Below are 23,032 nucleotides of genomic sequence, written 5' to 3' on the forward strand. Positions count from 1 at the left end.
ATGTGCATTTCATCTGCTTGTCTTTCATTCGTGTCGGCACTCAGGCTGAGCCCTTCTTCCCAAGTCTCTGTAAGCCCATCCGTTCATGGAATCAACACAATGTTCCTTTTCTGCCAGGGTGAGGGTCTGACAAAAGCACAGCAAACCCACCCTGCAAAGTGAACTGTGCTGTCAGTTAGATGCTTCCCCAGCTCCAGTAGTTGGTGCAATTTTCTGGTAGCTAACGGGATCTAAATCAAGAAACTAATCAGAAATAAGCCTGAAAATGGTACTGGCTCTTATTTACTCTCTTTTATCTTGATATAACTTCTTAAAAGAATATTTTTAACAGATCCTTTAAGCATTTGTAGTAAGAGGCAATAGACAAAATGTCATAATTTCCATATGAAGGAGTGCAATTCCTATATAAAAAAAGCCAATTTATCCTAATATGGTCTCAGAGTCTAAGTAACGTATTCTGTCACAAGAACTTTTGCATCAAAACAATTTTTCTGTTTCATATCCAAGAAGAAATGTTGAATATTTAAATTCCACATTCTTTTTGATCTTAATTCCCTTCACAGAAGAGCTCTTTAGGTCTCACCAATGTGCTCTAGGTGCAATATCTGAGTATATTTTTCATATTACGGGATCTAACCCAAATTAAGGAACCAAAGGGGAAGGAGCTGTACATGCCTCCAAGGGAAAATGATTCTGCTTGGAGCACATAGCAGGGTAAAGCATCAAACAGAAACATAACAAAAGTCTAAAATAAGGGGTTTAATGCCTTGGTGCAAAGTCCTTGCTGAAAATCTAGCATTTGGCTCCCTTCTGATTTAAAAACTTTGCATTCCTGCTGACTTCAGTGGTGTTTATGTTCAAATAAGTAAAGACACCGTGAGGCCATACAGTACAACTGCAATTTGCAATAAATTATAGCAGATTAAACAGCCAGCTAATGAAATACAAAGAGGTGTTTAAAACACTCGCTTGTAAGCATTTATGTTTCAGATGTATAAACTACATGAAAAATAAACATTGTCCAGAAAATAAATGTATATTATGTTGTTTATGAGTTTATACTCTAATGGCACAAGTCCTGAACCACCAAGGCCCCACTAACTGACTTGCCAAGGCTAGGGGTAGATTTTACTTGGGTATTCTTTGAGTTATAGCCAACACTAAAAATACAGGGGCTTTGAGCCTCAGAATGCAGGATTGCTTTCCTCCCACTTCAGATCATGTTCAAATGGGGTTTGTGGTGTCTCCACTGCTGGATGTGCCCGGCCCAACCACCCTTTTCCCCTCAAAGGCCACCCTGACCTTGCTGGGGCAGAGAAATCAATATGTTTTCCCATTTGAGAAATGGTGTGGAACGTGAGGAAAGTTATTTTAAAATAGCTTAAAATTTGTATTGATTTTGTGGATCGATATTTCAGAATTTCTGGATTCCCGAGTAGTCATACATCCACCCTGTGTTTTGTTCCCCTCTCTCTGCATCTGTAAATGATAGTCTGAGCACATCACATGCTGTAGAGAGAGAACCAGCTCTGCATCCAGCTGTGCATCCCCATACTGTGCTGCTGAGGAGGAAAATAATATTTTAATAGTAGTACCAAAAAACTGTGCCAGCTGTACTGGCACTATTTAAAGCAATGCTGCCATGCAAGTCAATGAAATAATTTCACCTGGCCAGTGTAGAGTTAATAACAGCCCCTGTGCAATTCCTGCCCCTTGGAGCTGGGTGTTGCAGTGTGAGGACAGAGGAAGTGAGGACTGCACCTTCTTTGTTGCACTTTTTGTGTATTAGCAGACCCTGAGGAGTGGGTGAGCACCACGGATGAGCAGATTTGCCTTTCACTTGGACAGATGAAAGCTCCTGGGCAGGCACGTGGCTGCCCGTTGATCTCCAGAGTGGAATGTAGTAACGTTCACACACAACGTGCTTCCAGCCATTACGTTACCGAAGGATTGACAACCCCAGGTATTCAATACTCAGAAATTACACCATGCAAATGAAATGTTTTAGTCAAAGGAAATTTTTGCTTTAATGTGACTAATCCAGTACTTATTTCTTGAGCCACGAGTCACAGGGACTGGAGGAGGAGAACCTTCATTTTGAGGACTCTTTTTAATATTTATTGCTGTACTGATAATTTTAGTTTGCAATTAACAAAAATATGTACTGTTTCGCAGATACTTCTCTCTTTAATGCTTTAGGTGGTTAACGTAGAAGATGTTTTGAACTCTTATGTTTTGTTTCTTAGGTGAAATAGCTCAATATGCTATTTAAAGAAAAAATATCCTGAATTTATCTTTAAACACATCAGCTTGTTTAAAGCATTGATGTGGCTCTGCTTTGAAAAGGGATGGAGCCAAAGTTCCTTAACCCCTTCGAGAAGATGAAGACAACTATCTAAGTTCAGCATAAAATATGTTAATATGAAAGTCCTGAAGGGCAGGAGAGCCAGAAGAACTATTTAATGTTTACACATGCTTTGCATTCCCAAGGATTGCTGTGTACCCAAGGAGGATCCCTCCTGCCAGCTCCTGGCAGAGTGGGACCCCGTGGGTGGTGGGCACCCCGGGACAGCCACTGGCCATCACCCTCGGGCAATGTCGCCAAGCTGCTGCACCTGGCCAAGGCAGCGCTTGAGCTTGATGTCAGGGGAGATCTTAGTTGCTTCAATAGAAATAAACTACAGAAGAGCATTCATAGGGCTGTGGGCCTGGGATTTTGGGCCTTGCTTATTTTTAGCACACACTCAAAATAAGCTCTCCAAAGTTATGCACTGAGCAGGGTTTGCTAAGGCATGTACCTGTTCTGATAAGATGCCTGGCTAAGTTTATAAACCCCTTGGAATCTGATCCCTTTAAATATTAAAAATAATCCACTATATTGCATCTAACTGAAACCCACTGAATACTTAGAGGAAAGGAGAGATGAGTCAATCCCCACACCTTTCACCCACAAGTGCACCAACAGTTTTCTGATCTTCTTTAATCCTAGAGCTCCAATGGCCTGATTCGTCACAGGAGAGCATCTCCAGCCATCTAACCTTTCCACACTTGGCTCAGGTTTCCACCATCCCAAGGAATCACACACAACCTCTTTGGGGAAGAGGGGATTTTCTTCTCCCTTCCCATGTCTGCTGCTCCCTCAGATCTGCGTTTTTGTTGTTCTTGTCCCATGCCCTCTTTTCTGTCTGCTGTGCTGTTAGCAGGAGGGTCAGGGGTGAGTGAGGGAGGCTCAGGCACCACACGCCAGACACCTGGTACACTGGATACTCCTGGGCACAGCCCAGATACTTTCCTCTTTGCTCAGGTAATGGGGGTTTAATGCCTCTGAAACAGCAGCAGTAAGGCAGAGACACTCAGGAGATGAATTGCCAGCTTTAGTGAATGTCAAAGCATCAGGAAATGACAAACCAAACTTTTAATGTTTCTGCGGGGTTGGATTCATCCTCTCCTTACTTTTTTTTTTTTTTTTTTTTTCTTGTTCTCACCTTTTTTTTTCCTGTGCCATCATCCTCAACAGCTGCCCAGCACCCCACAGTGTGGGCAAGCCTGGTGTGGCTGGACACTGGCCAAGGGACCAGGGATCAGAAGGAAGGGTGAGTTATCCTCCTGGCTTCCCCCAGCCCTTCAGCACAGGGAAGAGACACTTCACGTGTGGTTTAGGAGTCCCTCTGTCCAAACAGTGCATGGAGTTCATGCAAAACCCCAAAAGAAAAGCCTAGAGCTTTGCATGGGGAGGATCTTCTGCGTGTGTGTTTGTGGCCATTGCCACATATCACACATTCTATTTCTGCACCTCTTGCCAGTAGAGACAACGATATGAGCAGTGGCAAGGGACAAACCCAGAACTGGTGTGCTCGCCAAACAAGTATGTTCATGAGCAGCTTAATGGACTTGTGTGTGATAGACACATGCATTTCCTTGTTTGCAAATGGCTAATCTGCACCTACCACAGAACTCTGTCAGAGAAGAGGTTTCATGCACATAAATTGTGCTGAAATCCCTGATTAGAAGGCATGGGACAAGATTCAGGGTACAGATCCTGCCATGTGATGGAAAGCTGGCATACCTTTAGCAGACATGAGAAGAAAACAATTATTTTAATTGTTGGCTAGAGTTTTAAAGCTACCTTTGTTGTAGCTGCAGGGTGACAATTCTGAGCTATTAAGTGGTATTTTCTCCAGGAAAAATGTTGTGGTTTTGGTGTCTGTGATTCAAAGAGTAGGTTTTCCTCCTTTATCCTGTGTACATGCAGCCTATAAACCTTGTCTAATGGAAGACCTTTGGGTTTGTATTCCCATCTTTGCTGTTTCACTTAATACTTTCCCTGCTAAAATGAGGCTGCAAGGCCTCTCAAGAAATGCTGTTCACTGAAGGTGAAATTATGCTTGAAATTAAGAGCAGCTACCCTGCACTATTTAGGGCACTTGAAGGGTCTGTTCTGGTCACCCAGCAAGCTGCTTGCAGACCAGAACAACAGCAGCTCTGTAGGCTGAACCAGTGTAAACCCTGGGCTTGTGAGACCCGAGAGCCACTAGCCCCAGGGCATTGACACACAGCACTGATGGCTGGGAGCGGCTGTGGCCACAGCTTGGCCAAGCCCTGAATGCAAGGGGAAAGCTGGGGAAGTGACCACCACCATCTTTCTCTCATCATCTTCAGTCAAAGCCTCAAAAATAGGAAGATTTTACAAAGTTAAGCAGAATTTGGCTTTGGTCCTCAAAGATGCTGAAGTTTTTCCAGTGCAGTGATGTTGGTGTGGAGCATGAGGGGCTCTCGTGTGTGTGCTGCAGCCACTGAACCATTGCAGAGCAGCATCATAGCCCAGTCATCCTACAAATGCACCGTGTCTGCAACCCTGACAGTGTATGCAACTTGTGTCTATAACCCACTGCAATTTTTAGCTTTGCTTGAGTTGGAAAAGTTTATTTCCATGAATTTTCCATCTCTTTAATGTGAAAAAAATAGCAAGTAAAGGTAACTAGGAAACATGAATAAACATAATCAAACATAAATTGCTTGTAATGATATAAGGAATTACTTCAGCCAATTAAAATTTTAAATGGAAAAAACCCTGTAGCATCAAACCCCGAATACATCAGTAGCATTGTCCTTTTTGTAATCAGGATTAGTTTATATTTCCTGACAGCCAAGTGAGAAGAATTCCAAATTACAGCTTCTTGACCTTTTTCTCATTCAAAAACAGGTCAAGATACTACGAGAATAAAATGGGGAGTGTAAAGACACAGTCTGGGGGAGGGGAGACTCAATCACCCGTTGCCTTTTGTCTAATTATGTACCTTTTATGAATGTTACTCTTTTCAAATATTGACTTTTTTATTGCTTCTCCTACAATTGCAATGGGGGAATTTAAGAGCCCTACAAACTACTTTATCATATAATTAGTTTATCAGTAAATTTGGACCTCATACATCAATCACTATAATGCATAACCTCCACTGAGACAGAAACCAGGTGTGCGTGCTTCTGCTTTCTTCTTTATAGTATCTACAGCATCATTAGTGCCTATGCTGCAGTTTAAATTGAATTCAGCAAAAAGCAATGTCTTACCCTCCTGCAAACAGTATCACTTCAGGGATAAATCAGCATTTGATTGATTGACAACTCATACTCTTTCTCTGCTGCTGTTTGGAAAATGGTGAAGTATGATTTGTGTATGCAAACAATTATTTTACTTAGTAATGAATAGGAAAAAACCACTTGGTTCCAAGGTGAATGCTTAAAGCAGGCATACTGTGACAGCACCAAGAGGCTTGATACACTGAATTATCTGAACCCACCAGAAAAGGGTCTGCCTGCCCTTTTCTTCCCCATGCAATTGTGGTGTGACTTTCTTTTCAGGTGCCTCTTACGTGTGACATCTGTACAGTCCAAATGGGGAAAACATAGCTGGAAGACACAACAAGAGAGAACTCCTTTTGGGTCTATCAGAAAACACTGGGATGCCTGACCTTTGCATCCTATGTATCCCACAAATCCCAAAGGGGATGGTTCATGTAACCTCCCAATTTATAGTGCATTTTATGGACAAAGGAGTGGAGGTCCAGCCAGAGCAGTGTCCCCATGTCAGGACTAGCAGTTGCTTCACAAACAAATACCTTGAAGACACAATTTTTGGGGGTTCATTCATAAAAATTCTCTTGGAAGTCAGGGTCTGATTTAACAACACGGAACCCAGCTTGGATGTGATTTAAAAATCCAAACAAGTAATTATTTACGCTACTTTTTCATTTTCCGAGTAATCAAGCACTGGCTGGTAATAACGCTCCAAGGGCTGATTACACCAGCAAGAATCAGCAGCTCCTCTGACCACACCTCTTCCCTGGGAAAATCTCTACACCGATGCAAAAGGCAACACGTTTGTAGCAGAGAGAAATGGGAATTTCATGGTTGCATGGAATTAATGGTTCTCATGTTCTTAGCAGAGCTGATCTGAAGCGCTTCCCACAGAGTGAGGACTTGTCAGGCTGTCTGTAACATGCTTCCTTTCCAACATTAAAAAAAAAAAAATCTGATTGCAAGCAGATTTTTTTCAGAGTATATCCCTTCTCCTTCACTCCTGAGAAAAAGCCAGCAGTGTTTCTAAAGCATGATATTTGCTGCTGCTCATCTGCATGTCTAGTGTACCAGCAGAAGAGTCTTTCCTCCAGGAATAACAAGTGTGCAATGTATTACATTACAGCTGATTAAAGTAGCCTCTCCTGCTGCTGTTTAACTTGTCTGGTACATCATCCAAATACTTGCAGGCACCATCTTATAAACACAGACTATTGAACTGTGCTGTTTTATGACTGTGCAAAAAGGCTGCTGAAAACGTGCTGCCTTGGTGAAATCAGGTACCAGCACTAACACCTGGAAAGCTACACGGTACTGTGGAGCCAAGTCTAAAACAGATAAATAAATTGCACACGTAAACTGAGCAAGTTCCAGGTACAAGCATGCGTTTGAAACACCTCTGGAACATTCACCCGGCATTGTTGCTGGGAGTTGTAAGCTTACACTGGTTTATCAGAGCGGTTGATGTATCCCCAATGGCAGAATTTGAATAACACAGAAATAGCAGAGCAGGACTTGGCCTGAAGAGCTACCTATTAGTGACTATCCATCAGCCAGCAAGAGCTGGACATGACTCCTCAGGCCCAGGCTGCTAGTGAAGGCTTTGAAAATGTCTCCTTTCTCATAAATTGGATATATTTGGACTGGAAAACGCTGAGACAAAAAGAGGTAGAACTGTCTTCGTGCTCGCTGACATTTTTAGTTCAAACACGCAAAACCAAACCCCCAAGTGCAAGAAGAATGGTGATGTGGTACTCAAGCATGATTTTCTACAAAGTTCTTAAAGCTGCAAAGGTTATTAACCACCAGGAATCTTTCCTTTAATATATATTAAAAGCTGAATTATATGGAAGGCCTTAGATGTACTCAAATTTCAAACACCTGGGTTATTTTCTTTACTGATAAATGCAGGTGTTTCATAGCAAAAGCACACAGGCAATCAGACTGTCTGAGGGCAGCAATGAGTTGCACACGTTTCTCGTAGTATAAATACATTTTCACAAGTGCATGGAGTGAATGGGCCTTTGGTATTAATTGCAATTGGATGGCAGTCAGGCTTTGAGGTGTAGAAAAATATGCGTTTTAACCGATTCATGAAAGAGTTGTGCTAGCTTCTTCTGAAGATCAGCTGCTTCCAATTTTGCCTGTGAGGGAAGAGGGAAGGGAAGAGGCGAGGCTACCACAGCCCATGCCAGGCAGGGGGTGAAGCCAGCTCTTCTCCCAGCGCTCGCTCTTGCCGCCAGCACACGCGTGCGCTCCCGCTCGCCGCAGCCAGCCCAGCCCGGAGCGTGCCATCTCTCTGTCTTTACCGAGATCAAATGGAGCTAGTCAATCAGGGGATACCATTATTGCCTGCGCCATTCAATTTCCACTATCAATAATTTACTGTATTTGCTGCACGCGCAGGAGGAGGAGATGGCCAAACAGATTTTTGTCAGGGGGTACAGGATGCACCCCGCGGGCGGCCGGGCAAAGCCGAGCCAGGCGTTCCGCCCGAGATCGCCGGGCTCCGCGGTCGCCCCTGTCTCCGCCGGCGGGCGATGATGCGACGGGCGGCCCCGCTGTCGGTCCCGGTCCCGGGCTGGGCAGAGCCGCCTCGGGACCGCTGGGACTGAGCTCCCGCTGGGCGCCTGCAGAAAGTCACCGGTGTAACGTTACCTGGGGCGCTCATTAATAAGCAATGCCTGTTATTATCTTGATTGCATTCTTAATAGGCGAACTACGGAGAGGTCAGCGCGGGAGCGATATTTAAATGGATTGGGCTTGCTTAATACCCGGCGGAGTAAACCAATATCCCGCCGCGGGCGGACCGACACCCCCCCGCCCCGCTCCCCGCTCGGGAAGCGCCGGGGGAGCGGAGGGGAGCGGGGCCGGGCGGGCGGGGCGGGGGCGGTGGCGGGGCCGGGAGGCGGTGCGGAGCCTCCGAGCGGGGCAGCGCGGTGCCTACGGCCGCCGCAGCCGCCGGCCGGGGGCGAAGCCGCTCGGCGAGGAGAAGGCGGCGGGGCTGGGCCGGGAGGCTCCGGCTGAGCGGCGGGAGTGTGGGATCCGGCTGCGCTGCCCTCCCGCCCCTCATAAAGCTTTGATGAGACACTTGAGACGCCGCCTGTGTTGTCGAGGCGGCGGGAGGCGGTCGGTGGGACTGGGCGCCCGGGAGAGGATGTGACTTCCCGGAGGGGGACCCGGACAGGCTTTGTGTGGACGACAAGGTACGCGGCGCCCCGCCAGGAAACTTAAGGGGCCGGGGGCAGGGGGTGCGGGCGGCTGCGGAGCCGGGAGGGCGCCGGCCGGCGAGAGGCGTCGGGGAGCGGTAAGGGCGGGCGAGGGCCGGCGCAACCCCGCGCCCCTTTGTTCCCGCACCTGTCGGCGCGGCCGGTGCCCGGCGGGGCTTTAGTCGGGGCCGGCGGGAGCAGGAGCGCGCTGCCGGCGGCGCGGGGAGCGGCGGAGCGCGGCGGAGCGGCGGGGCCCGGCGGCGCTGCCCCGACGGCGGCGGCCGCGGGGCGCGGCGGGGCCCCTCAGGCGGCGGGGCGCGCCCCCTGGCGGCGGGCGCGCGGCGGGGCGGCGGCCCGGCCTCCTCCCTCCGTGCGCGGTGGCGGCGGCGGGGCCGCGGGGCGGCCGTGACGGGAGAGCGGCGGGGTCCGGCCCGGCCCGGCCGTGACGGGAGAGCGGCGGGGCCCGGCCCGGCCCGGCCGTGACGGGAGAGCGGCGGGGCCGTGGGGCAGCAGCGGCGGGGCCCGGCCGTGGGGCGGGCGGGGAGGGCCGGGCGCCGCCGGGGAGGGGCGCGATGCACCCCCGTTGCGATGCACTTGTTGAAGCTGGACCGTCGCTGGAATGTGAAGCATGCCCGGCTCCGTCTCCGGGAGCCGGTGCCCTCTGCTCTGCCCGTCCCGTTGCAGCATCCGCGGGGCGCCCGCCGGGTGCCGCCGGCAGCGAGGGAAGGCAGGGCGGCGCAAGGAGGGTCCGGCGGCCGGAGCGGCCCGAGCTGTCGGTGCTCGGCAGGCAGCGGCGACTGGGCTCGACCCGCCGGCTGGGCATTCCTGTCGGGCGTCAGACACGCCTGCACCCAGGAAAAAACCCTGGGCTTAAATGGTAAATTTGTTCGGCAGAGGTTTAATTAATGCTTCGGAAACCCTGTGCTGTCCCACAGATTTGGGTTTTTTTTTTTTCCCCCTAAGATTAAAAGCATGAGGTGTCACAGCTGTGGGCCACGCTTGCTTTGCTTGGTTGTTTTTAAGAGGTGCTGTTGGTGTCTTGGTTTGTTCATTCCAGTTAAGATATGTCCTTTTCCTCTCAGTTTATTGTAGTTTGCTCTTCTGAGGTTATGCAAGATCAATAGTCATTACTTATTTATGTTTCTAGTAACACAGTTCTAATGAATGCAAAGAATCTATCCTGGCAATACATTTTTCTTCAGCCCGTATTTCTGTAATCTTTAATTCATGGTGATAAATAGATAAAATGAATTTCCGTCTATAGATACGAGTAAAGGGCTGGATAATGAGCCGCCTGCTTGTGGGCAGGAGGAACTTTCACAGCACCAAGTTTTAATGGCTTTTTGGTCACAAAGGTGAAGACTTTGCTCTATTTACACGTGAGTGGCTGTCCCGGGTAAGCAGATCATCATATTGCCTGCTCTTTTGTGTTGGGTAGTGAGTGTGTAAATCGTAGGCTCTGCTTACAAAGCTGATTGCTGTCTGCAAGCCCTCAGGTGAAAACTGCAGCCCAGCGACGGCCCTGAGTTGGTGTGGGTATGGAAGGACGTCAGCAGAGGGGATGCTCTTGGCGTCAGGCACGCTGCGAGTCCTGTAGTTTGGCGTGTGAGAGGAGGTAGCAGCTGCTGGGGGATGCTGCGGCTTCCTGTGTGCGGAGTTCCAGGGCACTGGCTGTGTAAACAGAGCCGGGGAAGGGAGAAGACAGACAGTGATGTTCTGCAGGAATGAGTGCCGTCCCTCACCTGGCTCTCAGAGCAAAGCAGCGCCTCTGTTTCAACTCTAAAACATCTATCTTCTGCTGTAGTACTACCACTAATGTTCAGCTTCACTGAACCTTGTCTGGGAAAACCCATTTGTAAGCAGCGTGCCTTCTGTTCATGTTGCAAGAGCTCTCTGCTTTCCGGAACTGCAGGGTAGATCCTGTTGTTATGTGGCTGTGAAATCAGGGTAAACCAGGTCAGAAAGATGAAGAACATTTTATCTGAATAATCCAGATACAATGGTGGAGGAAGATGGGAAAGGACTTTTATCTTGGACAGAGGAAGGCTAAACTGAAAAAAGTGTTAACTTCAAGCCGTTAAGCAGCAAGGCATTGTGTTGTAACAGTGGTGCTCGGGAAGTACTGCAGTATGCTGGAATACTACAAAATGTAGTGCACAGACGCAAAGGTTTTTAAAGGCTCATTAACATGGGAAAAAATATAGGGGGGAATAAGGTTCTGTGCTTTTGCTTAAAAGCTTTGTATACATGATAGTGGTGAGCTGAAAGTGGCTGCACTTAAAAAGTCCTTGCAGTAGCTGAAGTATTTGTGCAACTCTTACTCTGCTGTTGCTGTAAGGAAAACACAGAAGCTGCACATTTTGCTCACATAATAATTCTCTCAGGGAGTGCACGTGTAAAAGCAGGTCACAAGAAGCTTGGAAGTAGGAGACCTTCTCAACCCTTCTATGGGTAAGCACTGCATGAGGAGGAGAAACAAGCCACTCTACTGAATGACTTGTGCAATAAGTATAGTCCTATTAAAAAAAAAAAAAAGATATTTCTCATACTTGCCTTCCTGGCTCGTATAAAAGGCTGAAAAGTTCATCTAAGAATGTGCCCTGTGCCTACACTAGAAATCTCACATCAGGCATTGTGTGAATTGTTGGAGGCTCCACTAGAGAAGGATATGTGCTTTTAATAGGTTAATTGCTAACTTGTCTTGACCTGTTCTCAAGCGTATGTTGTGAGCACTTGGTTTCTCCTAAATAGCTGAAATGCTGCTTAATTGAGAAACTCTCAATCATTTCTTAGATCAGTTCATCCACTGGCATTCTTGATAATCCTTAGTTGTAAACACCCTGTAAAAGGAAGCTTTTAAAGACACTGAAGCTAGGCTGTTTTTGTGTGTTGCTGAAGTGAACTGTTCGCCAGTAACCTCCTGTCTTCAGTTCCAGCAGGGAAGGCTCTGTAACAGCCCTTGTGTGCTGTGTTACACCAGGAGGAAGCAGCACAGGTGTGCACTGAGCGAACTGCCTGGCACATGAGTTGGGATGGGGCTGGTAGGCTGTGCCCCTGTCTGCCAGCTCACAAATCTTACTTTGTTTCCCTATCCATCTGTTATCCAGTCTTATCTTTGGCTGCAGGCTCTTTGAGGCAGAGATAGTCTTGCCTCTCTGCTCTTTCTGGTACCCAACAAGAACTCGCCAATGCTCTTGTAATGCAAACAATAAATAACAGATTTTGCTATGCAGTGCATACAGGCAACTCTGCCGTGGTGCCTTAAACTTGCATGTTACCAATTCCAGGCACTGAGCAGTCCGGGGAGGAGCACTGTTTGCAGGAGTTGTCCATGTGGAACAGGGCAAACAGTCTTATGTGTGAAGTGTAGGTGATCTGTAGGGTCAGGCTCAGCCTTTCCTCCTTTCCAGCGTTCAGGACCTCACTGTCAGGCAGCTGTAGACTGGTGGAGTTCAACTGCTACGCCCAACAGCAACAGTGAACATGAAACTGTCTGAAATACTGGAAATGCCCTGGGCATGACTGACCAGGCAACTGTCTTACCAAAAAAAAAAAAAAAAAAAAAAAAAAGCCAACCTCATCTCAGGTACAACGTCTGCCCTTTATAAGCAGTGAACAGAGGTTGGCTGGGGTGGCACTGACCTGCTGTGATTGTAATTCTTGGTAACACTGATACCGGTGGTAGCAGAATGCCCCTTACAGCATAAGTTAGGCACCGTGAATAGATACAGCTGTCTAAAGATGAGTACCATGCACAACCAGAGGAAGCAAAAGGAAACTTCGTTTAGTGATTTTTCATGCCCTGCTGACAGCTGCCATAAGGCTGTAGCAGTTGTATACTTTCCTTGGTAAGAATATTGTATTTTTCAGAGAAGTCATTTTCTGAAACCAGTTAATTAGGACAGTTATTTCTGGCCGTGGCATTTGTAGAGAACAGAAGGCATGATTGTTCTTATATTTGTTTCTCTGAGTCCTTTGATCGGCTAGAAGCTCTCAATGCTTCACGCTATAAATTACCTCAATCCTTTGGCAGTTCATTTCTTTTCTTGTGTACTTGGTTAGGAAAATGCAGAAATCCTTGTGACTCAGCTACAGACTACTATAAATTATGAAGAAATGGGGGAGGGGTCACATTTCACGTTAGGAAAGGCAGTTCTAGGAGGATGGAAGGATACTGGTTGCTAAATTTGAGATAAGCATCTTACAGTATCTCAAAATCTGAGCAGCTGCTGCCACCTAGAGATGCACGAACATAGGGTGCTTGGGCTGTCTCTGGCAAGGGAGCCTGCGTCTTGAAAATGAGTTAATCCCAGTCCTTACTCCACAGTATAGATTTAGTGTACGAGTACAGACTTTTTTAGCCCTGTAATTGATGTCTACCTGTGAATCCTGTTCTAGTGATGAAGGTAACTAAGTTGTATACAGTCTTCCTTGTGTGGCTTAAGTAGGCAAGCAAATAAGCATCATTTTCAGTAAATCATTTGCTGATTTAATTTAGACTGCACCTAAAGAAGTATTTGCAAGTCAGATTTGTAAGGGTTTGGTGCAGCTGCTGCTGAGGCCCCGTAGCCTTTGTAAAGCCTACACCAATAATATGCAATGTAGAATTAGTCCCTTAAGGATTTGAGGTTGCTTGAAGGTTGGTTTGTTCCCTATCCCATCTTTGAAGCCTACTTGTTGGGACTGTCCTTTAGTATATATTTGCTGGAATAGAAAAAAATCTGATTTCCCTAAATGTGTGAACTCAGCAGCCTTTAGATTGGTTTCACTAGGTTCAGAATTTTCTCAATTTTAAAACGAAGTATCGCAGTTAAGTTTGATATGTAGCTATTTGTTACTACCTCAAATCTAACAACATGGAATACCCTAGTATCTGCTCCTTGTTTTTTTATTTTGCACATCAAACTGCCATAGCAGTTTCTTCCTCTGCATTTGAGAGAAAAGCACTGTTCCCTACTTACATTGTTTCCTGATTACAGAGGGAAACAATGAGCCTTTTTTACCCCCTGAACTCGTAATCTCATGTTCAGTTATTTCTCTGTGACTCTTAGAGACACAGTATGTTTTGGGGCTTTTATAACAAATGCTAGCTCTCATCTATCAAATGCCCACTGGAATAAGCAAACCAACCCAACTAAACCTGGAGATGATAACATCATTTCACAGAGCCCCGAAAATGCGACCCACTGGTTAATTGCGTGTACTGTATAACTTTCCAGGTGATGGTTTTTTAAATTTCTTAAGATATTTCGAAGTCTGTCAGTGGGACTGGGATAAGAGCTTAATCAAAAACTTCTGAGGGAACAGAGTTTTCCTGTGGGAAACTGAGAAACTGTGATGCAGGGATATTTGCCACACGTCGGGAGGCAACTGCAAACTGCTTATACCATATCAGGGTGCGTGAGTTGTAATACCAAACTAGGGTTTGAAAAACTATTCTTGGCTCACTGGAGTTCCACATCAGCCTCAACCTTTCCGGGACGTGCACTGAGTTACAAGTAGGCTTTGCATAAATGCAGGAAGAATCTGGGAAAAAATTGAACTAGGCAAAACCTTGAGCAAAATGTTGTTATATGCTCTTTATTAATTCAGCATGTAAAAGACTCAACACAGAATCCTGTACTATATATCTTTTAAAAGTGAGTGAAGCCTAATCTTGTTCCAATTCTAGTGCATGTTGTGCCTTATCTAATGTGATCTAAACACTAGGTTTTTTTGAAAACACTGCTCCTGGAGAAATGCTGTTTACTCTAGATCAAGAAATGAAAGGTTCTGATTTATGGATTCCTTAGCCTGTTATGCCATTCCCTTTTTAAGCTTGGTGCAACATCTAGTAGCCATATGGTTTAGTTTATCCATCTTTACACTGGCCTTGGTGCTCTTGTAGAGTGTTCAGTACATGATACACTGCGAAGAAAAGAAATGAAACCTACACTTTATTGAAAGGCTGGATTAGTAACACCAACCTGTCCCTTAGTCATAGCTCTCACTGTACCACAGAAGTGTTGTGGGCACACGGTGTGTGGTGGTTGGGAGTGGGGCTGTGGCCGATCCCCAGTGGGTGCAGCTGTGCAGGACGGGTGAGAAGGAAGGAAGGAAGGACTCCAGGAAGGAAGGTTGAAGGTAACGAGCCATGGAGTGCCCAGCTGTGCTGAGCACTCTACCAAAGGGTAGAGAGGACACACAGGTGGAATGCATGTAAGATTAAGAGGATGAAAGGTTGTACTGAGAATAAAGAGGAGATGCCTGAAGCCTTCTTTGGCGTTGGCTGTGGCTCCACCGTGTTTCCGACACAGAAGTGTATGGATACTGTTGGGATGAGTGAGTGACAGGACTTGTTTTGAAGTATTTCTAGGTAATTCTGCCTGCTGGCTGCCTCCATTAAGACTTGGATCTTCTCTTGCTATTTACATTCCTTCTGAGTTGATTATCCAGTTTGACTGAGCTGTAAATGCTGAGAGAGAAATGCTATTTGATAGAATTTGTACTGAGAGAGCCAGTGTGAGGAGGAAGCAAATTCAATAACAAGTTCAAGCTGGCAAGAGTGATTTAACCAGAACCCGTGCCAGGAAACTGTGGTGAGCTATGAATGTCCTTCTGAGCATCATGACCACCCTTTATCTTTATAATGGGTTGAACCAAAACCAGAAATAAACACATCTGAAGTTTTGCATTTTTGCTTTTCCAGATATAAACACTACCATTTATGTCAATGTCATGATTTTTTTGTTGTTGTCAGCTTATGTCTTGTAGACTGGTGAAGGATTGTTTTTGTTTTATGGGAGGCAAAGAAGGCTGCTTCACATGTTATTACAGCAGCAGAGTATTTACTGGTGTGGCATTGGCAAATTGATGCCAATGAAAAGGTGTAAAGCGAAGAAGCAGGTGCTTCTTTACATCTTCCACAGGTATACAGATTTTTTTGACTAGCAAGAGATGTCTGGAAATGAGTTTCCCCCTTAAAGGCAAATGATTGGCACATGAATTTAAAACAAAGAATGAAGGTACCTTCCTTGAAAGACTCATTTAAGTCCTTTGTCTCTCTTGATTTTGCACTAATGATAAATTTCTCCTGTCCCCTGTGCAAAACTTTTATGCCATTGCAACTGCAAAAGTAGCAGCAATGTCACCAATGAACAAGGTTGTTGCAAAAGAATAAGTGAGTGAATTCCACATGCCTCCATTTTAAAAAAGGCAGAAATAATGTTTAAGAATAAGTTAATTAGAAGTCTAAGCCTCCAAAGAAGTCTGCCTTTGAGAGTGACAAACCTGTAGGCAACATCTTGAAGTCCATAAACTTCAAGCATGAAGTCCTATCACCTGGTTCTTAATCAATTTGGTCCAACATCGAAATGATTGTATACTTTTTAACCTGCTCTGATTCCTGTAACTGTTACAAAACTTACAGACTCTTTTGCTTGGAAATACTATAAATCATTCTTCCTGCCTTTAGCTAATGGAAGGACAGGCATGCAGTGAGACCTAGAAAACACAATAAATAACTTCCATGTCTATTTTAAATTAAACACTTTGGAGCAAGTCTTCAGTTGCAAAGCACCACCAGACCTTTTTGTATTCAAATTGTGCTCACTAGAAAGTGGCTGCAGGGGAACTACTGATATTCTGCATATCTTGTAATTTGTCATGCTCAGGTGTACATCAAAACATGACCTGTAGTTTTTTTTAAGGACAGTATGGAGCCATCGGTATTTTAACATAAAGCTGGATCTGTGGATGTGCATTGGGAATAAAGATGACTGGAACTCAGTCATCTTTTTTCCTTTTATTGCTTTGATGGTGATGGTGCTGCTACCCATATTACAAGTAGCATAACCTTGCTGTTCTCCATTTTATCTGAATTAAGGATGACCCTTGGTACTTGCAAAGCTTCCTGGCTTGTGTTTGTAGGGCTGGTAAATACCTGCTTGTGCAATAGTACTTCTTTATGGGAATAGGTCTTTCCCAAATTTCATAACGAGTTTGCTGCAGGTAAAAGCAGTCTCTGGTCTGGATGAGATAGGAACTTGTGTTGCATTTCAAATCAAACTTAGAGGTTTTAATGGTGAAGAATATTTGTATTTTAACGCTAGTTTTGTTTTCCTTGTTGCTCTTTGTTATGTAGTGGCTGAGCCCACAGATTGGAAGCATGAGGCTAAAAGCTGAAAAATGCAAGAAGAAACAAAAAGCCATATGGCAATAGCAGGAGTTTCTGCCACCCCACCTTAGGCTCGTGACAACATGCCCTATAGTTAACCTACAGTCAGCAACTAATAATGACACAGATGGAAGTGAGCTAGCATATGTATTCAAATAAATACCCCTAAGGTTTTAATCAGCATCTTTCTGTGTTAGGCATCTAAATTGTCGTGGAGAGATTAGCAAAATATGCCTGTGGTACACATGGTAAAGGCAGCTTTGTGTAGTGGCTGAACTGAGGACTTTTGAGCAAGAACTCCCCTGTTCTCCTCTGGTTCAGCAGTGACTTGCTGGGGTAAACTGTTTAAAATACCTGTGGGCTTTAGGCTACCCAGAGGGAAAACACAGTTTCTGATGCAGTTCCTTCTCATTTAAGTATGTTGGGATACAGTGTTTGCAAAGCACTTTGGAGGCTTTGATAGCATGTTCTCCAAAAAGTGTTGTACAACTGAGAGTCACAACAGCTTAAGTATCAGATTTCTTAGCTTTTGCAACCTCTTTTCCTCTCTATAACTACTAATTATCTCTGGTGTGACATTTTTGCTTTTGAATGGGATGGTGACTTCTGTAGCTATTCCATTATGTTGTGGAGATGTTTGGGGAGAGGGAGAATACTTAGCTGTTTCCAAGATTAATTGTGTAATTTAATGTTTCTTGCTTCAACTTTCTCTTTCCTCCCCCACCCCCAGCTGTTAGACGAGAAGCTGTCCTTCCCTGCAGCATAGTGGGATCTGCTTACATGAAAGGACAGGTATTGAAGTTTTTCTCGAGACGTGTTTATTTAAAGACTCAAATCTCATATACAAACCTATCCTTCGGAGCTTAAGGGCTCTTACAGTGAGAACAGTGCTTTGCTGGCAGCAAAGCCACTTTCTTCAGTGGGGGGCTGTGCCTGAAATGGGACACCCAAGTGAGGAACATTAGGTGGTGTTGGGCTGTATTTTGCATACTTCTCTTTATAGACATGTCCAGACTATTTATGTGCTTGTGTCAGTGAGGGAAGAGAAGAGCTAGCCTGCACACCTAGAAAGGTTTTTTCATTTCTCTTTAAACTGTATTACCAAATGTGTGTGGATTCCTCAGGAGTCCTGAGGAAGCTGCTTTGCTGAAACCGGCCACGTTTTGTTCTGATACAGCTATTAGCTATAGTTTAGGTTGTGACCCCATCTGATTTTCTGACCACATAAATAATGGCCACCTTTGCAACTGATATAAATCTATGAATGGAACACTGTGGATTTATACCAGGCAAGGGATTGTGTCCACCAGAATTAGGTCAACTGGAGCTTCCATAATATTTGTGGATATAATTCCCCATGATGCTACAATCTGTTATATCTGGTGGCAAGGATGAAAAGTCAGGAACCATGTAACTTCATTTTTAATTAGGGAAGGGAAGGTCCCAATGTCTATGTAATTCACAGAAATCACAGTGTAACACTCCTTAGTGAAAGAAATTACACCATTATACAGCTGGGAGAATGCAGGAGTTGGATAAATTAATTCTTCCTGTAAGACTGCAGGGGCTTTTTTTTCTGTATGTTCCATTAAATATTTGTACCTTGAGCAGTACAACTAATGAAGCTTGTTTTCAAACCCTTGCATCTTTGCCAGATTTGTACCCCCCTCACTCCTTCTAGGGATTCCAAACGCTTTCCCTCTGTGGAGCTTGTGAAATGAAAGGGAAAATAGTGTTGTAAGTCCATAAGCCTATACACTGGTGTTTGCCTAAGGATGGAGGAAGAGAAGAGCTTATTTGGGTCACTCTCAGGTGCTGGCATGCTGGTTATACAACGTGACCCTGTGTATCCCTCTATTGAATCTGGCTGACGTTGGCCCCCAGATTTTTCAAACAGATTAGGGATAGAGTACCAGCCACAGCAAGTGTAAAAGTCTTGTTTCAACATGAAACCACTTAGAGGGTGGGAAAAAAAAGCTGAAAACTATAATGCTTTGAAATCTGTGGGAAGCTGTATTGTCATTGTAAAATATCATTGGTGAAAGAGCACTTCTTGCCTAAGTGTTTTCACTACAGTTATGTTAACACACTGACATAATTTTCCAGTAGTGTTATCTCCAAAGATAAAGTTGTTGTCACAGCCAGACACATTCAGGGCTGGCTGTCCAGTGAAGTGGATTCCCAATAAGCATATCCTTATATCATTGTACAAGTCCTCGTTATTCTGTTAACGTTGATTGAGGTGACTTTGCAAACCTACGGATTTCTGCTTCTGCTCCCGCGTAACTTTGGACTTGAATACTCCCAGGAAGTGCTGTGGTACTTCAGAGTAAGTTTTTATCCTTGCCCTGTGTACGGAAATTATTTCCATGGAGATGCTGTGCTGACAGCTGGACTGAGCATGTGTCAAGAAAAATCCACACACAAGGGCAGGCAGCCAAAAGATGACTGAAACACCACTAGCAAATGCAGGAGTACTGTTAATACCTGTCAGGGCTCTCACAACAAGCAGTTCTGGTTTCTGGTTCGTGCACATCACAGTGTACAGCTGCGTTTCAAGTATTAGCTATGGCTAAAAGTGAGGTATTGTCTTAGAGCAGTGCCACGCACAGTCAGGGTCTCGGCAAAGGTAAGAGTCTTGCAACAAGCAGGAATAGCCCTTGCTCTCCTCTCCTCCCCCTAGTGAAAGCACTGCTAACTGCTCCATCTGATCATCACGCTTTTTAACCATTTCTTTTCCTTGGCAAATCTTCACTTACATTCCTGTTGGGTGCATAATGTTCTGTAGGTCCTAGGAAGCTGCCACTTGCAGCAGAACTGGTGGATGTGTGGGATGCTTTACATGCTGTTCAATAGTTTGTAGGCACTCTGTGAGATCCAGCCTCAACTGGTGCAGGAACTCCTGGGTTGTGCCAGGGCTGCTGGGCACGTCGCTGTTCAAGGGATCCAACTCGTGCTAGATTGCACAACATGATCTGTTCTGTTCCTGCTCCTGGGTGCCAATTGTCCTTGACTTCTGTGTGAGCTTCATGTGTGTACTTGGCAGAATAGCTTAGTCCTGTGATGATTCAGTGCAGTGTTTCATACCAAAGAACCCTAGTGAAACAGAAGACAACCTACAGATGCTGCTCAAAGGTCTGAGGTTCTGCCTTAATGTTCTTTTGTGCACAGGTTGAATTAGCATTTTATAAAGCTCTAGTGGCTATTGAAGCAAATTATTTCAGAGAACTGTCATTATCTGCGCCCATGGAAGAACCAGATAGTATCTTGGGATGGAGTAATTACTTAATGGATTGTTTTCATGGGGGGAGTATGTACCCTATTCTATAGGTGAACCTTTCTTTCCCAGAGATTGCTTTAATGTTACTTCTGAATGACCACAGTAAGGGCATGGACATACCTCGATGTATACTCTAAAGGGATAAATGCAGTTTTCTGAAGTCAGTTTTGAAATTGGAATTTGCTAATGCACAAGTTTTGGGCTTAGAAGTATCATTCCTACTAGTACAGTATTTGTGACATAGTAATAGAAGTGCAGCATATTACTCTACCAATACTCTGAAAAGCAGAAATAAACCTGTTGGTAGTGCTTTTATTTGTGGAGGACATTCACTGAATACCTTGGGATTTCAACATGAAAGTTTGGCAAAGAATGTCGTGGTGAAGCATATGGTGCTTGATATGAGCAGTGGCACACACACAGGCTCCTTTGGGAGCTGAGTTTCTTTGAGTACAGCTGGAATCACAACTTCTGTGGTTTGAGTGCCCCAAGTGTGGTGTGCTGTGTGAACAGCTGCAAAGGCAGTAAGTGTGTCGCTGGCTCAATAATCAGTTCCCATTATCACAGCGTAAAATAAGTGCACATCTCTTCTAAAGATGTTGTCTCTCTGAAAATATTTGATACCATCTGTGAATCTGGTGTGCTGTTCCTTCACTTGTACGTACTGTCAAAACTCATCCTTCCTGTTCCCTGGTATGGGCAGAGTGGGTCTGAGATGTGTCCAACAGAGATCCTGCTGGGAACACCTTGTAGTGCTGCACTTAGCCAATTGAAATATAATGAAACGTGTTTGCAGTGAGTCTGCTCTGCACTCATTAAAGCAGCTGAATTCTCACTCAGTGTTTGAGTGTCTAGGAAGGTATGAGCAAAGTCTGTAGGAAACTCTGATACACAGCTCTGTGAAAGATCAGGACTGTGATGTCATGACATTATTGTTTTGCCATTATTTTCTTTGGGTTCTTTCTCACCTCTGGTTGTCAGAAGCTGTGATTTCTGTATGTACTGAGGAGAGAGGCCACTAAAACCTTGGAACCCCACAAAAAATGTCTTGTATTCCTTTAGACAGACACATGCTTTTCCAGAGCCAATATAGACATTGCTTGAGTTTCTTTGCTCTCAGAAGCTGTACCACAGATGATATTTACCAACATAAGATAAAAGCAAATTTCTCATGCTAAAAGTTATAGTTAAAGTTAACACTACTTGTAAATTTGCTTGCTGTTTATCTTGGACTTCAAAATACTTCCTAGTCTCTGCTATCTCTGGCATTAAGACTAAGTAGATGTCATTACCTCAGGGAAAACCAACATGAGAATAAAAATAAAATAGGTTTATTCTTCCTGACGAGAAGCACCAACTTACAAGAATACAAATTGGATATGGGTGTGCATGTATATTTCTTGGGGGTGGGTGCTTTATTTGCAGTAATAAAATGTAATTATATAGTTTGCTGCATAAATAGCCTCGAGGATAAGTAGAGTGTGTCAGACATCCAGTTATGCATGTGATAAAGGTTAATACTATTTGTTCTCAGTACATTTAGTCTTTGCAAATCATGTGCTGACATGCATCCCATTTTGATATCTGTTCACACACTCTGGTAATGATGCATAAAGCAGAAACTCATGCCTGTGGCATTCAGTAGGATTTAGTAAATTGAACTTTTGTGTAAAGATCTTAGAAAATGGCAAGGCACAAAATGAATGTCACTTGCTGCTAATTTTATCTTCCTTCACGCACTCCTTTCTGGAGATTAAAGCATGAATCTATTCACTACTGAAAGTTATTTCAACTCACATGGCACATATCAGGATGCTGGAAAGCAAGTGCATGTTCACAGCTATTCCTTAGGTCTCTCTGCTGGAAATATAACCTGTTAAGCTACCGGATTTCCACTTAAAAGAAGTAAAAATAATTAAATAAAGCAATTAACTGATGAATCTTCATTAAATACAAGCACTGAAATAAATAGTACAGCAAGGTAATTGACTGCATATGTAAAGTAGCTGTAGGTAATTGACATGACCTTCATTTAATGAGCCTGCTTCCCATTAGTGGAGATGCCTGCCACAATTCCATGCCCTTACTGTAGCTGTAATTGTTGGACTTTATTGGAGTATGAAGTAGGTCACATCTTCCTGAGATCCAGTCCGGTGGGTGACCTCTTTTCATTGCTGCAGCCTCACCGTGCTGCATGAAAGCAGAGGGGACATTCTTGTGGCCCTGAGAATGGACAGTGTTCACAAAGCTGGTCTCAAATGTGATTTCTGGTAGACACGCCTCATGTCCTGAGGGAGCAGTTTAAGGCTTGCTCTCAGGGAGGCTGGTGTGCATCTGTGTTGTACACGTTAGTGGGTGTACAGTGCGTGGGACAATAATTGGACCAAGGAGGTCTGCAGTCTTTTATGCCCAGGGATGTGGCTGAACAGGCCTGCAGAGGGGTTGCAGCCTTTACTTGTTGTTCCTAGAAGGTGTGGAGTAAAGACCTGAACCTCCTCCACCTGAGAAGGGAGGGAAAATGAGTGTATTGTAGGACTACAGACTGATGTTGTAACATCAGTGATTTTTTTTTTTATTGTGTATTTGTGGGTGCACATCTTACGACAAGTAGTCATGGCTACACTGTTTGTCTGGCATTCAGATGTATTGATGCCCTCAGAACATGCATTACCAGCCAGGTTGCTCCAGTTAAGAAAAACTCAGCACTGGTGAGCCTCCATGGGAGATAGTGGCTCAGTCTGCCAGCGTGGCCTCAAGCATGGATGTACGCAGAAATGCTGGGGCATCTCCATGCCAGGCCTCTCAGTGGTGGAT

At 44.8% G+C, this 23,032-nt stretch overlaps 1 protein-coding gene across 8 annotated transcripts in view; it reads left to right on the forward strand.

Moving 5' to 3' along the window:
- BDNF (brain derived neurotrophic factor) overlaps positions 1–23,032 on the forward strand; it is a 47,702-nt gene that overhangs the window by 19,227 nt on the left and 5,443 nt on the right. For 2 of the 8 annotated variants that reach the window (XM_053944896.1, XM_053944894.1), the window contains exon 2: positions 1,790–1,963. The exons of 4 other annotated variants lie outside the window; for them this stretch is intronic. Coding sequence is in view for 1 of the 4 variants with exons in the window: in XM_053944892.1 (XP_053800867.1) it covers positions 9,658–9,660 (3 nt within the window). In the remaining 3 variants the exon portion in view is untranslated. Of the gene's footprint in view, positions 1–1,789; positions 1,964–8,524; positions 8,781–9,359; positions 9,661–23,032 lie in introns of those variants that run through there. 2 more of the 8 variants (XM_053944893.1, XM_053944892.1) reach the window with 2 other exon arrangements.

Source organism: Vidua chalybeata, chromosome 6 (genome assembly GCF_026979565.1).
Source record: "Vidua chalybeata isolate OUT-0048 chromosome 6, bVidCha1 merged haplotype, whole genome shotgun sequence".
In the NCBI taxonomy this organism is placed as follows: Eukaryota; Metazoa; Chordata; class Aves; order Passeriformes; family Viduidae; genus Vidua; species Vidua chalybeata.